At 42.8% G+C, this 13,826-nt stretch overlaps 1 protein-coding gene across 1 annotated transcript in view; it reads left to right on the top strand.

Annotated features, from left to right (window-relative positions):
• CMYA5 (cardiomyopathy associated 5) overlaps positions 1-13,618 on the top strand; it is a 91,941-nt gene extending 78,323 nt beyond the window's left edge. Inside the window, exons 10-13 of the mRNA XM_058728703.1 lie at positions 4,386-4,519; positions 5,740-5,839; positions 7,946-8,119; positions 12,799-13,618. Of these exons, the coding sequence (XP_058584686.1) occupies positions 4,386-4,519; positions 5,740-5,839; positions 7,946-8,119; positions 12,799-13,045 (655 nt within the window). The 3' untranslated portion in view covers positions 13,046-13,618. The remainder of the gene's footprint in view (positions 1-4,385; positions 4,520-5,739; positions 5,840-7,945; positions 8,120-12,798) is intronic.
• Positions 13,619-13,826: the final 208 nt, after the last annotated feature.

Raw genomic sequence — 13,826 nt, 5'->3', positions numbered from 1 at the left:
TTATTTTAGTTGAATTTATCAATCTGTTTTTAAAATAGCTTTTAGTTTTTGTCTATTTAAAAATCCTCTCATGTTTTTTTTAGTATCCAGTGATTTCATTTTTAAAAACTAGATCTTTTATCATCTGAAATTTATTTCAGTAGCAAGTGTGAAATTAGTAATCCAACTTTATTTTTTCAGTATGACTATCCAGCTGTCCGAGGAAGAAAACCCATCATTTGACCTTCTGATTTGAAATACTTCCATTACTATCTACTTAAGAGCCTGTGTTTGGCTCCATTCCTGACCTTTATAATCTGTCACGTGTTCTATTGATCCATCTATTTATGTCCCAGTGCCATGCAGTTTTCATTACCTTAGCTTTGTAATTTAGAACTCTTGGTAGGTTAGGTTGCCCCTGCATGACTTCTTTTTTTAACCTCATGTCCATGTCTCCAACTTATAGGAATGCTTTTAGTATTTTCTCATTGAGCAGTAGGTCCCTAATGGTTTTTTACTTCATGAAGACCCTTTTCAATTCCCACGTAAAATGATTCTTGCCCCATTGTCTGTATGGTAGGTTGTGTCAAACTTTAGACTGCCTTGTGAAAGGTCTCAAGCTACAAAGGCCTTCCTTATATTGGGCAGACATTGTCTCCCAGTGGCTTCCCCTCATTTGCCTTCTGAAACAACAGAAGAGGGGAACAGTCTCATTTACCACAGCCTTTCGGACTTCTGTGGGTCTCCTTGAAAGTTTCTCTCTGCTTTACAGCACTGGAGTTTAACAAATGTCATTTGTTCTACCAGTGGAGAGATGAGCGGCTAAAGTCTTTCAAAGACCTGCTGAGCACAGAAAGGTGGGATTGTACTCCTCGGCATGCTTATGCTCCACCAGCAATCTGCTAATTGCTGATGCATCAGGGTTTCTAGATGCTTCCTTGCCCTCACATTCCTGAAAACTGCACATAGAGAGCTGTCCCCTACACTGCAGTATGGCTCTTGTAGGGAGAATTCCACACTTATGACCCAGAGTGAGGCCATCTGACTCACATTTCTTACTGTCTTTTGAATTTTACTCTTGGCTTTAGACTTCTCACATAGATCAGTCATAGTACTGATGAGGCTAACATCCCTCTTACCTAAGCACCAACAACTTCCTGTGGTTCCATGTGTTATGTAATCACTTACCTCAGTTTGGATATTCTGTGAATCTGGGTCCTACTGCAAACTACACTTTGAATAAATCATGTGGGTTTGGTTGCAGTGATGATGTTTTTGTTTCTGCAATTAAAAAAATTATCATCTGTGGAAGAGTGCCACTCTTCAGATTTCAAATTCCAAATTTTTAAAAGTCTTTATTGGGTGGGGCCCTGGGTGGTTCAGTTGGTTAAGCTCCCTACTTCTGCTTGGGTCATGATCATGTTGTTCGTGAGTTTGAGCCCTGTGTCAGGCTCTGTGCTGACAGCTTGGAGCTGGGAGGCTGCTTCAGATTCTGTGTCTCCCTCTCTCTGCCGCTCCCCTGCTCACACTCTGTGTTTCTCTCTCTCTCTCTCTCTCTCTCTCTCTCTCTCTCTCTCTCTCTCTAAAAAAAATAAACATTAAAAAAAAGTTTTTATTTGGCTACAAAGCAAGGAAAGCTAATATGAGGAATTTTATGGCATTCAAGTGATGAGGTCAGACAAGTAAAAAAGACATGGAGATAAACCATTTGTATGTGAGATTTTTTGCTTTGTTCTTGGTGCTGGAGCATAAGATGACAACTTGTCACCAATAAAACGCTATGACATTTCACATCATTTTCGTGCTCATGCCGAGTGCTTTTATTTCACAGATGCAATGAGGGCATCGTGCATATCTATCAATTCTGCGTGACCTGTTCACATACTGAAAGCAGGATCTGATCCCATATTCTGACTTCAATACCGTGTAGACCTTTATTCTTTAAATGAGTGGTGAGACATAGGATGCAGTTGATTATATATATGGAATTCTTTCCTTGACAAACTTCCTAAAACTTCAAGGCAAACACTTCCCCCAAATCAGTATTTTTGGTATTTAACAATCTCATTGTTATGAAATGAAGCCAGCATATTTTATCCCTTCTCTGAAACTAAAATTTCCTCACCTAGTCTTGCTAGACACCCCTCAGGCTTCAGGGTAACAGGGTCTGGGCACACAAGTGATTGACAGACATTTATTTCACGAGTGAATGAAGTTAATTCAGTACAGGCCCAAGTATGCTTACTGAGACAATAATTTTACAGCTTATTATAATTAGCATACATTTAAAACATCTCTTTAGTCATCAAATCAAATAAGATAAGCAATACATCCACCCCAGAATAATATGCTAGATATTAGTCAGGAATTACATTCTTTTTTTTTTTTTAATTTTTTTTTTCAACGTTTTTTATTTATTTTTGGGACAGAGAGAGACAGAGCATGAACGGGGGAGGGGTAGAGAGAGAGGGAGACACAGAATCGGAAACAGGCTCCAGGCTCTGAGCCATCAGCCCAGAGCCTGACGCGGGGCTCGAACTCACGGACCGCGAGATTGTGACCTGGCTGAAGTCGGACGCTTAACCGACTGCGCCACCCAGGCGCCCCAGGAATTACATTCTTAATCATAGGACGTGGGTTTTCATTAACTAACTGAAGCATAATTAGTTGTCTGTGAACATGTGGCTCATTGATCCTCTGTGCAACTAAAGATAGTGCTTGTGGAGGGCTGGGTCAGGTGGTAGGTTCTGAAATAAGACCAATAACATCTGAGCAGTCTCCAGCGGTCTCTTCCAGACAGGGCACTAAATAGCATAGACACAAATAGACCCAGTCTGCTCCCCTCCTCTGTCCCCTTCTTTCTGAGGAAGACGGCGGAGGGGGGGGGGGGTTCACTTTTAGACGTGGCGGGGGAGGGCGTTGTTACTTTGTACATATTTCCTGCTTTTAAAAATTTTTTGATTAGTTTGTTTTTTGAATCAATGATGCTTTTTCCTCCTTCTGATTCTCCATGGTGTTCTCTAAGGCAGGTACTGAGAAGTGAAATAAATCTACAGAAGTAGAAGTGACCTGAAAAAAATCTTTGATTCAAACACTTTTGTAGTACATTTGTTAATAACAAACACAAAGAAAAAAACAAACAAGCAAACGGATTAAAAAAAACAAAAAACAAAAAACAAACAAACCTTCTTCTGAGAATGAGCAGGAAGGGTATTGTACTATTGTTTTCGCTGACCATTATCCAAAGGCAAGATCTCCAGGGAACAGAGCCTGGCATTAGCACTCAGATTAGGAATTCCTTAGTAAGGAGGCTATCTTGTAACTCTCTCCAAAGCCTCTCCAAATAGAGGCTGAAAAAAAGAGCACTTGTGTAATTTAACTTGTATACATGCTCTGGGTCATGCTATCAAGCAGATCAAGAGAATAGAAAAGAGGCACAAACTACTTCAGTTCCCCAGCAAGTTCTGAGAGCTCTCTGTTCAAATCCAGCAAGTTTGTATGTGTTTAAATGGTTGGGCTGTTGTAAGCCCGCTGCCACTACCAGCCTTTTATCTTAATCTACATGGGAGATTTAGAAACAGAAACTTTGGGGATTTTATTTGGCAATTAGAACTTGCTTTTCTTGCTTGGACTAAACTTGCTTTACAAGATATTGTCTTCTAGGGGCGCCTAGGCTACTCAGTCGGTTAAGTGTCTGACTCTTGATACCAGCTCAAGTCATGATCCCAGGGTTGTGGGACAAGCCCCGCATCTGGCTCTAAACTGACAGTGAGGAGCCTGCTTTGGATTCTCTCTCTCTCTCTCTTTCTTTCTCTCTCTCTCTCTCTCTCTGCCCCTTCCCTGCTTACTCTCTCTCTCTCAAAATAAATAAACTTAAAAAAATATTTTTTAAAAGTTATTGCATTCTTTAGGGCTCGTCTGTTTCTATAACTTGACTGGCTTTTTTATGATGGCCATGTACAAAATCATCACTCACCTTAAGTTTCCACTATGCTGGATCTGCTAATTAGATATTAGGATCTGTGGTATTATAGATTGGCTTAACATCATCTTAATCCAGAAATGCCCTCTTAGACAGAAATTGGTAAAATAATATATTCTTGCAGACTCATTAACCACAAAATTAGTCTGTTTTCTGAATTTTAAAAAAAAGTTTGGTTCAGTTCAGGAGCATTCTGGAAGGCATATATTGGACAAAGTTGACAAAGGTAGAAGTGATTTGATTAAGTAATCTTAGTGGACCATAAACATTTTGTAGAATCGGGCTTGCTAACTCGGTGGTCACCAAAAGGGAAAAATAAGTTATTTGTTGTTAATAAAAAATGTTCAGTCACTCCAGGATTGAAATATGATGAGTTGTTTAGCATGTGACCCGGTATTTAAATTAGTTTTTCTTTTGTGTTTAGATCCTTCTCTGGAATTAAAGGACTCCAGCTGAAAGTTAACCTCCAACCCAATGACAATTACTTTTTCTACGTGAGAGCCATCAATGCATTTGGGGCAAGCGAGCAGAGTGAAGCTGCCCTCATTTCCACCAGAGGTACTTCTTTTTCATACACACACAGAGAACTATTTCCAAGCATTTCCATTTCTTTCCTTCTAACACCTAGAGAAGACACTGTAGAAGACTACTTCTTAAAGCTCCAACCTCTTGGACTAGGTTCTTGGCATGAGGACCCAACATTGGTTAAAGACCAAGATATTTCTTTTAGATTTCTGGTTTAAGAAGTTCTCAACTTGGCTACCCATTAGCCATCAGTCAGGGTACTTAAGACCGATGTTGGGCCCCACTCATGGAGACTCTGATCTGATTGATCTGGAGATGCATATGGGCTCTGACATGTGTTTTTAATCCCCCCAGATGATTCTTGTTTGGCTCTCAATGTGCTATAATTAGTGGGCATGTTTTAAGTGTGTGTTAGGGACAGTGGGATGGGGATATTCTTATTTTATTACACTGTAAACTCTATGAGCAAGCTTCCAGTCTCATTCTTCTGTTTATTTCTGGTGCCTAGCACATAGTTTGTGCCAATTAATGTTTGTTGAATAAATGAGTGAATAACTCAAGGAAGTGATAAAGCTGTTCAATGATATTTTGGAGAAAATAGCCAAATGATGCCAATAAAAAAATACTTGGTTGTTCTCAATTATTGTGAAAAGTGAGAGATGCAAAGGTGATCATTTTCTTATCTTACCCTAGACCCAAAGATGGCAGAAGATTGAGGGCGGTATATCAAGTGATTTGCTTAACCAGCAAAAACTTGTGCACATGCCTTGTTTGTGATGTGGTCAGAGCCAGCCTGATGTTTACAGGAGAGGACATGAGGGCTGCCTTCCCAGAAATATTTCCCCTCCAGTCCTAATATGGTGCCTGGATCTTCCACTGTTAGACTTTCATGTGCACATGAATCTCCCGAGGAGCCTGAGAAAATGCAGATTTTGGTTCAGGAGGTCGGGACGGGCCTGAGCTTCTGCATTTCTAGCCAGTTTCCAGGTGATGTTGCTGGCCAGAGGAGCACAGTTTGCATAGCAGAGGGAGCTCGACTATGCGAGGCACCAGGTGCAGGCACGTGGTCATTAGCACTCACCCAGGCCTTGTTTGTCATGGATGAGATTTCCAGCTTGTGGATCTCAAGACACTGAGCAGGGCATTTTGATGTCAGGGGAGAGGGAGACTGCAGTCTGAAATGTGGGGCTTGGCCCAGGGACAGCACTTACTATTGTGGTCATCTTATAATCTTATGTTCATAACTGCAATAGGAACCCGATTTCTTCTGTTGCGAGAAACGGCTCATCCTGCCCTGCAGATTTCCTCAAATGGGACAGTGATCAGCTTCGCTGAGAGGAGACGGCTGACAGAGTAAGTTGAGTGTTCTGAGAGGGGTGTCGCCCTGGTGTGGCCTTGCCTGCGCATGTTCTTGGTTTAATGGACATACCTGGGAGTATAGTATCGAATATCATCACGAGCACAGCCATACGGTTCGGGTATGGCTCATCACTAGGGAGAAAGTGCCAGTAGTTCCTAAGTTGGAGCAAGTGTCAGTATTTGTATTGCAAACACAAGCACAGATGGTTTTGCTTAAAACATAGGCTGTTTTCAGGTACCATCACTGATTTAATGAAAAAAAGAGTCTAGGCTAAATTCTTCTGTTATTTTCAATAGCAGACCAGGTTTTGAAGAGAGGAGAATGACATTTTGTTGAGTTTCTGCTTCTGGCCACAGGGAGGACTTTCAGAGTTTCAGACTTTCTTGTCCCTCCCCACCCAGGAGCTCCCAGAAAAAAGAGTACTAAAGAGCCAAAAGCCGAGGGCCCCGTGGGGAGACTGATCTGCAATTTGCTTGCGATCTCTCACGGTCATTGTGAGGGGCAAATGGTCAAAAGGGAGAAAGTATGTGAAGGCTTTTGAAAAGTGTAAAACATGTGAGACACAGGCAGCTGTTGGCGTGGATATGCGTCCCACATGGCTGCCGGCAAGCCCTCAGTCCCTCACAGTGGCTGCCAGCAATGTCCTGTGTGGTTTTCCCTTCTGGTTGCTGTTCACCGTATTCACTACAGCGCATGGCCCAGCTCAAGTCCTAGCTGCTCCTGGAAGTCTTCTCTGGGCCCCAGCGCCCTTTGATCTTACCTGTGAAAAGGTCTGAGCGCAGGTGGATTGTTTGTTAGCCACTTTAGCCACTCTGTCTTGAATAATGCTCAAGGAGCAGCCCTGTATTCTGTATCTTTGAATTCTCAGAATCTAGCATGGGGCCTGGAATGTTGTAGGTGCTAAAAAATATACAAATAAGTGAATTCAGAGGAAAAAAAGATTTAAGAAATAGATTGGGCTTTTCTGTCTTTCTGATTTTTCAAAAAATCAAAAAGAAAAGAAATAGACTGGAAGTTGGTTAGAGTTCATACATGGTAACTGATGGTAACTGTAATGTATTTCATAGACCTTTATTTATTATTAACCTGAAAATTAGCTCATAAATATCAGGCAGCCAGTCTTTGCTCAGAGAGCAAGGGCCTGTCAGTATCCACCTCTTTGAAAGGAGGTTGTTGGGTAAAGACACGAGAAAGTGAAATACATTCCTTTGCATTAATCATTTTCTCATCTGTTAAAAAGGAGAGGGTGCTGACTGAATATTAACTCTGCTTAAATTAAAAATGCTTCCTTGCTGTCTCAGCCATTTCAAAGCAGGATTGAGTACTTCATGCAAACAAGGTCACCCATCAGCAGTTGAAAGTGCTTGGGTTCATTTCACGGTGCCTGTTACAAAAATAGCTAAGGTGAGACAAAAGGAGACCTTTCAACAACCTCTCAGGTGCCCCTACTACAATCCAAAGAGGCCAGAGTCCCAAAGACTGTTGACCACAGCTTCTACAAAGCACACTCATCACTCCTGATCAGTTCTACACTCTGCTCTGGCCTTACCGGCTGTCTTGCCATTCAAAAGCTGCACCTCATTTGGTCTCTGTGCTCAGTAAGGTCAGCAAACACTGGAACTCATTGTTAAAGGAGATTTTGGAGACTCCTCTCCTACCTCCTCCTCCTTTTCTTTGTCTTCTCTTGATGTTTTGGAAAAAAACTTTGCAAGTTATGTTCTCTTGGACCTCCCCACCTTCCTCCCTTGTATTTCCTCACTGTCCCTGAAAACGGAGATGGTGCCATGTCTTTTTTTTCCCCTGCCATTATTCTAATTATTTCCTGGCTCTTAGCTCCTTCAAGAGATGCAGTATACTATACATGCATGGTGTATGTGGCAGCAGAAATGTGTTGAATGCATGTTGAAAATTTGTGCAGTTCTGTGGCAATGAGCTCAAAGTTGAGGGCACAATGGACAACAAATGTCTCTAGTCAAATTCCAGCAGTTTCCAAGGATAGAATCCTGCCTAAACTGTGTGCAACTGTGTGAATGTGGATGTTTAGGAGATCAAAGCTGGTGATACCTGTGCTAGGCTTAAGTGATCCACTTTGTCTGCAGAATCCCCTCAGTGCTGGGTGAGGAGCTGCCTGCCTGTGGCCAGCATTACTGGGAAACCACAGTCACAGACTGCCCAGCTTACCGACTTGGCATCTGCTCCCGTTCAGCTGTGCAGGCTGGTACCCTGGGACAAGGGGAGACTTCGTGGTACATGCACTGCTCTGAGCCACAGAGGTAAGCTGGAGCCTTGCTTCCCTTCTTGGTCAAAGTGTCATGAGTTAATGTGTAGGCAGAGGTCTCTGAGGCACCTAACAAATAGTATCCTACTTCCCTGTCCAAGTCTGAGCCAACAAAGAAAGAAAACAAAAGAGTCAAACAAATGAAGACTAAACTGTTAGTCTGATTACTGAGGAAGCCAACTTTAGTGAATGTGATTCATACCTGAGGGAAAGGAGATTTCTTACATTGAACCCTATTAATAGATTTCACCCAGCCATGCCACCTTCCCCACCCTGCATGGCAGAGTTCGCCCCTGGAGAAACAAAGAAGGAAGTATGTTTCATCAGTAAGCTCATTCTCCAAAGATAGTGAGGAGAGACCTCTATGCCACGCATGGCCAATTTCTCCTTCTAAACTCACCTGAGGGTGGAGGAGGTGACAAGGGTAGTACTAAAAAGCTTCCTCCCCAGAGGAATCAACAGGAGTGAGAAAAGAAGTGAGTCCCCTATACCCCTCTCATTGGTCCATATCAGGAATTGGCAAACTATAGCCTATAGGTCAAATAGGACCACTGCCTGTTTTTGTAAAATATTACTGATAGTATTATTGGAATACAGTCATGCTCATTCGTTTACATATTGTCTGTGGCTACTTTTGCATGTCAGTGGCAGAGCTGACTAGTCATAACAGCAACCAGTGACCCCCAAAGCCTAAAATATTTACTATGTGGCCCTTTACAGAAAAAGTTTGCTAACTGTATTAGTTGTAGTTTTGTTTGGTTGGTTACTATGTAAACACCATAACTTGTGTTAGTCTCAGAGAGATGAGGCAAGCATGGAATGATCTGAATATGCTCACAAGGTGGTCTTTATTAGAAACCTGACTTTAGTCCTGGCCCCATCCTTGATTAGCCTCCTGTTGGCTACTCACCAGGAGTCAGTGAACCCTTTGAGCATACCTAATAGACCTCATCTATCTTGTCAGGGGACAGGGATGCCTGGTCTGCTACATTTTTGGGTTGTGAGGATCACATGAAGTCAGGTACAGGGGAGAGTCTTGAAATTGTAAAGTATCAGGAAAATGTGAGGCATTATTCAAATGTAATGCTTTAAAAAGGAAGCCTTCAGTGCTCACAAGTTCCCAGAAAAAGGCCCACAGATTGGGATTTTGCATATCTCTGGCTGCACATTCCTCCCTGTATCCTATTTGACAGAGTTTGATTTTCTGACATGGTTCATAAGGACACTATCTCCGAGAGCTATTTAAAGTCACATTTCATCAAGTCAGAGCAATTATGATAATTGATGTTCATTGCTGTGCAATGCTTAAGGGCCTAGCCCCTGCCTGGAGTTTAAAATCTCTCAAACCCAGAAATTATAATGAGTAGATTTAAAGCTGGAACCAGATATTGATTTCATGAACCAGATATTGATTTCATGAAAATTTCCTTAGGCACTTGAATCTTTTTATTTATTTATTTTTTAACATTTTAAAAAAAGTTTATTTATTTTGAAAGAGAGAGAGAGAGAACATGAGCTAGGGAGGGGCACAGAGAGAGAGAGAGAAAGATCTCAAGCAGGCTCTGCAGGGTCAGCATGGGACCCTGATGCAGTGCTTGAACTTAACTAATTGTGAAATCATGACCTGAGCTGAAATCAAGAGTCAGATGCTTCACTAACTGAGCCACCCAGGTGCCCCAACACTTGAATCTTTGAAACCCCAAAACCATAGATTAGCCTCCAGTAACAAATTTCTAGACTCTAGAAAACAGAATTGTATCTTGTCAACAGGTTCAACAAGTTTGGTCTTCGGCTCTTTCAGGCCCAGGGTAGGCTCTGTGGGTTCCGGGAGGAAGAGTGTGCCTGTCTGTGTGGTCACAGCACAGAGAGGTCAAGCCTTGAGTGCCTTCATTTCATGTTTCAAATAGAGCACACAAGGCACTTAAGGCACTGTGATACCCACTGTGGAAGACCCCTCTCTGTTTCACTTTTCTGGCTTCATGATTTTAAACCAAACTGTATTACTCTTGATACTACTTGGGTAGAATCTAAGGTTTAAGATATTACAGGTGGAAAGGAGAAATGGAGAGGGTCTGAGGACACAGAATCAACTGGACTTCTTCCTGCCCACTCCTAAACTTTCTCCCCTAGTTCACAGCCTTTTCACCTCCTCCACCACAGCTACCATGCCTGTACCTTCCAGGGCGAGGTCTGCACCCATGCCACACTATCCTGTGTGTTGCAACTGGCAAATATTTCTAGAATATCATTTCCATCATGTCCCTTGTGTTTTTGCTCAAAAATCTACAAACGTCTACAGTTTGTAGATGGGACCACAGTCAAGACAGGAATCCAGGAATAATATGACCAGGAAGGGGGAAGGATGAGGAGACCCAAGGGGAGTAAACCATCACGACCAAAAGGGGCTGGACTCAGTCTTGGCCAGTAGTGAGATTCACAGAGGTGGGCCCACCGGGACGTGGGGCCCCCAGTAGAGCAGTTCCAGAGTTACACGGGTATCTAGAATCAAGTTTCGATCTTTGTTCGAAAGACACCAGCAGTCCCAAGAAGGGGCAGGCAAAAGCTGGGCAGGGAAGAGAGCTCCAGGCAGACAGGCTTGGTTTCAGGCCAGAGTGGAGGCTAGAGAAGGAACCGATATGCTGGATAGGAAATGGAGGTGGAAGCAGGGCAGGGCAGGGCAGGGCAGATTCCGGGCCCTGCAGAACTGGTGGAGCCAAGGCTTTGAGGAATGTCTCTCCCTCCTTGGCCTCTATGGTGGGGACTAGCTCAGGGACTGATGGGGCTGGGCCTGTGAGCACCAGGGGCCTTCTAAGCATGACTTGGGGAAAATAGCTCAGTAGGACATTCAGAACTCTCTAGACCAGTGGTGTGCAATCAAAAATTCTATGAAGATAGAAAAATGGTGTCACAGATGGCTTTTGAACACTTGAAATATGGCTACGAGGAGTGCAGAATTGGACATTGAATTTTATATCATTTTAATTTTAATTTAAGTGGCCACATGTGGCTAGTGGCAATTGTGATGGACAGGGCAGGTCTAGTTCCTGGCCCCTGACTTTACTTATTCATGTTATATCCTCACAGTCACTCACATGTCCTCTCCGAACCTGTCGGACAGATGGTGCTGTTCTCTATGACCAATGGGCTTATTCTGCCACCTCGTCATTGCTTCTGCTGTCCCTGCTGGTTGGATCCCTTCCTCTTTCCCACCTATGTCCAGTTCCAACCATTCCTTTTTGCTGAATATGAGCTCATCTGCTCCCAAAGCCTTCTGTAAGAGTCCCAGCCTACACTGCTATTCCCAGTCACTGCCACTTGCAACCTTGGTCTTCTCTGTGGCTTCCAGGGCTTCCTGAGATTCTTATTGTTCTGTGAGATCTCTCATTGGCAAGACATTGAAAAGTTCCTTTATCACTGTGTACGCCTTGCTTACTTTCACATCCCCGTGAACCTCTGCCGTCTCACATGGTGTTTATTCTGCAGGGAAGTTGCTAGCTTCCCATTCCCAAAACACACCTGTACTCAAGCTTCTGGGCCCTTAACACTGACGTCATAGGCCTTAAGGGTCCTTGGCTTTCTCTGCCACACCAGTGCCACTGTGTTTCCACTCCTCAGACCATCCCCACTGATCTTTCCCTCATCGCTTCTGTCTCATTTTTTCCCTTCTCCCACTTTCAGGGCCCCAGCCTCTGCTTCTAAGACTCCCAGGAGAAAACACCAAACTTGGGTTACTTTTTGCCCAGAGCAATTTAGCCTCTTCTGTTGAGAGATTTCCCCTTCCTAGCCTGCTCTTGAACCTGTCCTTTCACAACCAAACAGGTCCATTAAATGTGTTTATAAACACTTTACCAATCTCTGCCCTGAGATGGAGCCTCACCCATAGCCCACTTTTAAGTGATCAACAGAGTTTTCCTCCCTGGTCAGGAGGGTCTGGGTTCCCCAAGGGCAAGGACAGTACTCTGTGGTCCTTCGTAGCCCCCAGAGGGCCTAGTAAAGTGCTGGACTCACAGACATGCCCAGTGAATACTTGTTGAGTTGAATTTACTTGAATTGAAGAGAGAAATTAGAGGCAACACACCTGAGCTGCAAGCCTGCAAGAAACATTCAGAAGACAAAAAGGAAAGTTGGTCTGGGGCGGGGGGGGGGGGGGGGGGGGGGGGCGGGGGCATATACAAAGGATGAAGTTGGGCAAAAATAATGAAATTTTTCTTAAACTTCATAAAGGCCCTTATGTAAGTTACTTAAAAATTTTTTAAGCTGTAAAAGTAATACATTTTATAGAAGGCAAGCCTGCAGTACTTTTAAAAATACATGGCAGCCTCAAAGGAGTTTTATTCAAAAGAATGACACACCATGAATGCGGTAGTTAAAACATGTGGGCAGCTGGGAAAGAATTAGAATGTTGAGAAAAATCACAAGGGAGGCATATGCTGGTTATTCTGGGACCGCCTCCTAATGTAGAAGGAGCAAAATTATTAAAAGTGTTTGTCTATTGAGATGAGCTATGCATTTTAGCATCTAGGAGGGATCTGGTTAAAGGAATTGGGATAACATTGCAACTCATTATTGTGTAGTGAAATTAATAACTGAAAAATTAGTTATCACCAAGTGATCTTCTTCACCATGGTCTTTCAAGATTTCCAGTTTTTAATTCCCCATTCTGTTTCATTTCAGATATACATTCTTCTACAGTGGCATTGTGAGCGATGTGCATGTGACTGAGCATCCCGCCAGGGTGGGCATTCTGTTGGACTACAATAACCAGAGGCTTCTCTTCATTAATGCTGAAAGTGGACAGTTGCTCTTCATCATCAGGCACAGGTTTAATGAGGGTGTTCACCCTGCCTTTGCCCTGGAGAAACCTGGAAAATGTACTTTGCACCTGGGGATTGAGCCCCCAGATTCTGCAAGGCACAAGTGATTGTTGGCTTTCAGAGTTTGCAAGAAGAATAATTCAAATTTTGGGGGTCTATTGTTCTTTCCCTTGGGTGCTATATATTCAAAACGTCTCCCATACATTCGCACTAATGATAGCTACATGCACAGTGATCAACACGCGAGCAAAACCACCAAGGAAACGTTGACTTTCTAGGTAGCGTTTGAGTAAAGACGATGGAAAAACAACTTCTACCCTTTGCTTTATGTATGTTTGCGTTCTCCCCTAAATTAAAAGAATTTATACCTGATTTGGGCACCAGAATAGAGAAGTGGTCTTCCACCTGTTTTATCCGTGATGGACAGACAGGATATCCTTCTCTGACAAGAAACATGGGCTTTTTCCGTAAGAAAGATGTCACCTCACTCCATTAACGGATGTTGGATTCTAATCATTAGAGAAGGAGTTTTAATTGTTCACAGCTGATAACGAACTCTTTTGTAATAATGTGTACTGTAGGACATGAGTCTCTTTTCCCTGAAATTTTAAATGTAGACAAGAGCTAGGTATTAGAAATTTCCATTTGCTAAATAAATGGCTAGAGTCTATAAAACAAAACCTGTTATATGAACTTATTATATATAACTTATGAGCCCTGCATCTCTGGACTGGGACAGACGGCCGAGTAAATGACCATCACGCTTCAGTGGGTTGTGTCACGACTAACTTTCACATAAGAATTTTACATGCGCCTTTTAAAATCTGAACACTTTTATCCCATAGTTACAGTCAACTACAGGAAGCTGGGAATCTCTTTTTGCCAAAA

This window comes from Neofelis nebulosa, chromosome 1 (assembly GCF_028018385.1).
Source record: "Neofelis nebulosa isolate mNeoNeb1 chromosome 1, mNeoNeb1.pri, whole genome shotgun sequence".
Lineage (NCBI taxonomy): Eukaryota > Metazoa > Chordata > Mammalia > Carnivora > Felidae > Neofelis > Neofelis nebulosa.
This window is presented reverse-complemented; position numbering and strand designations above follow the sequence as displayed.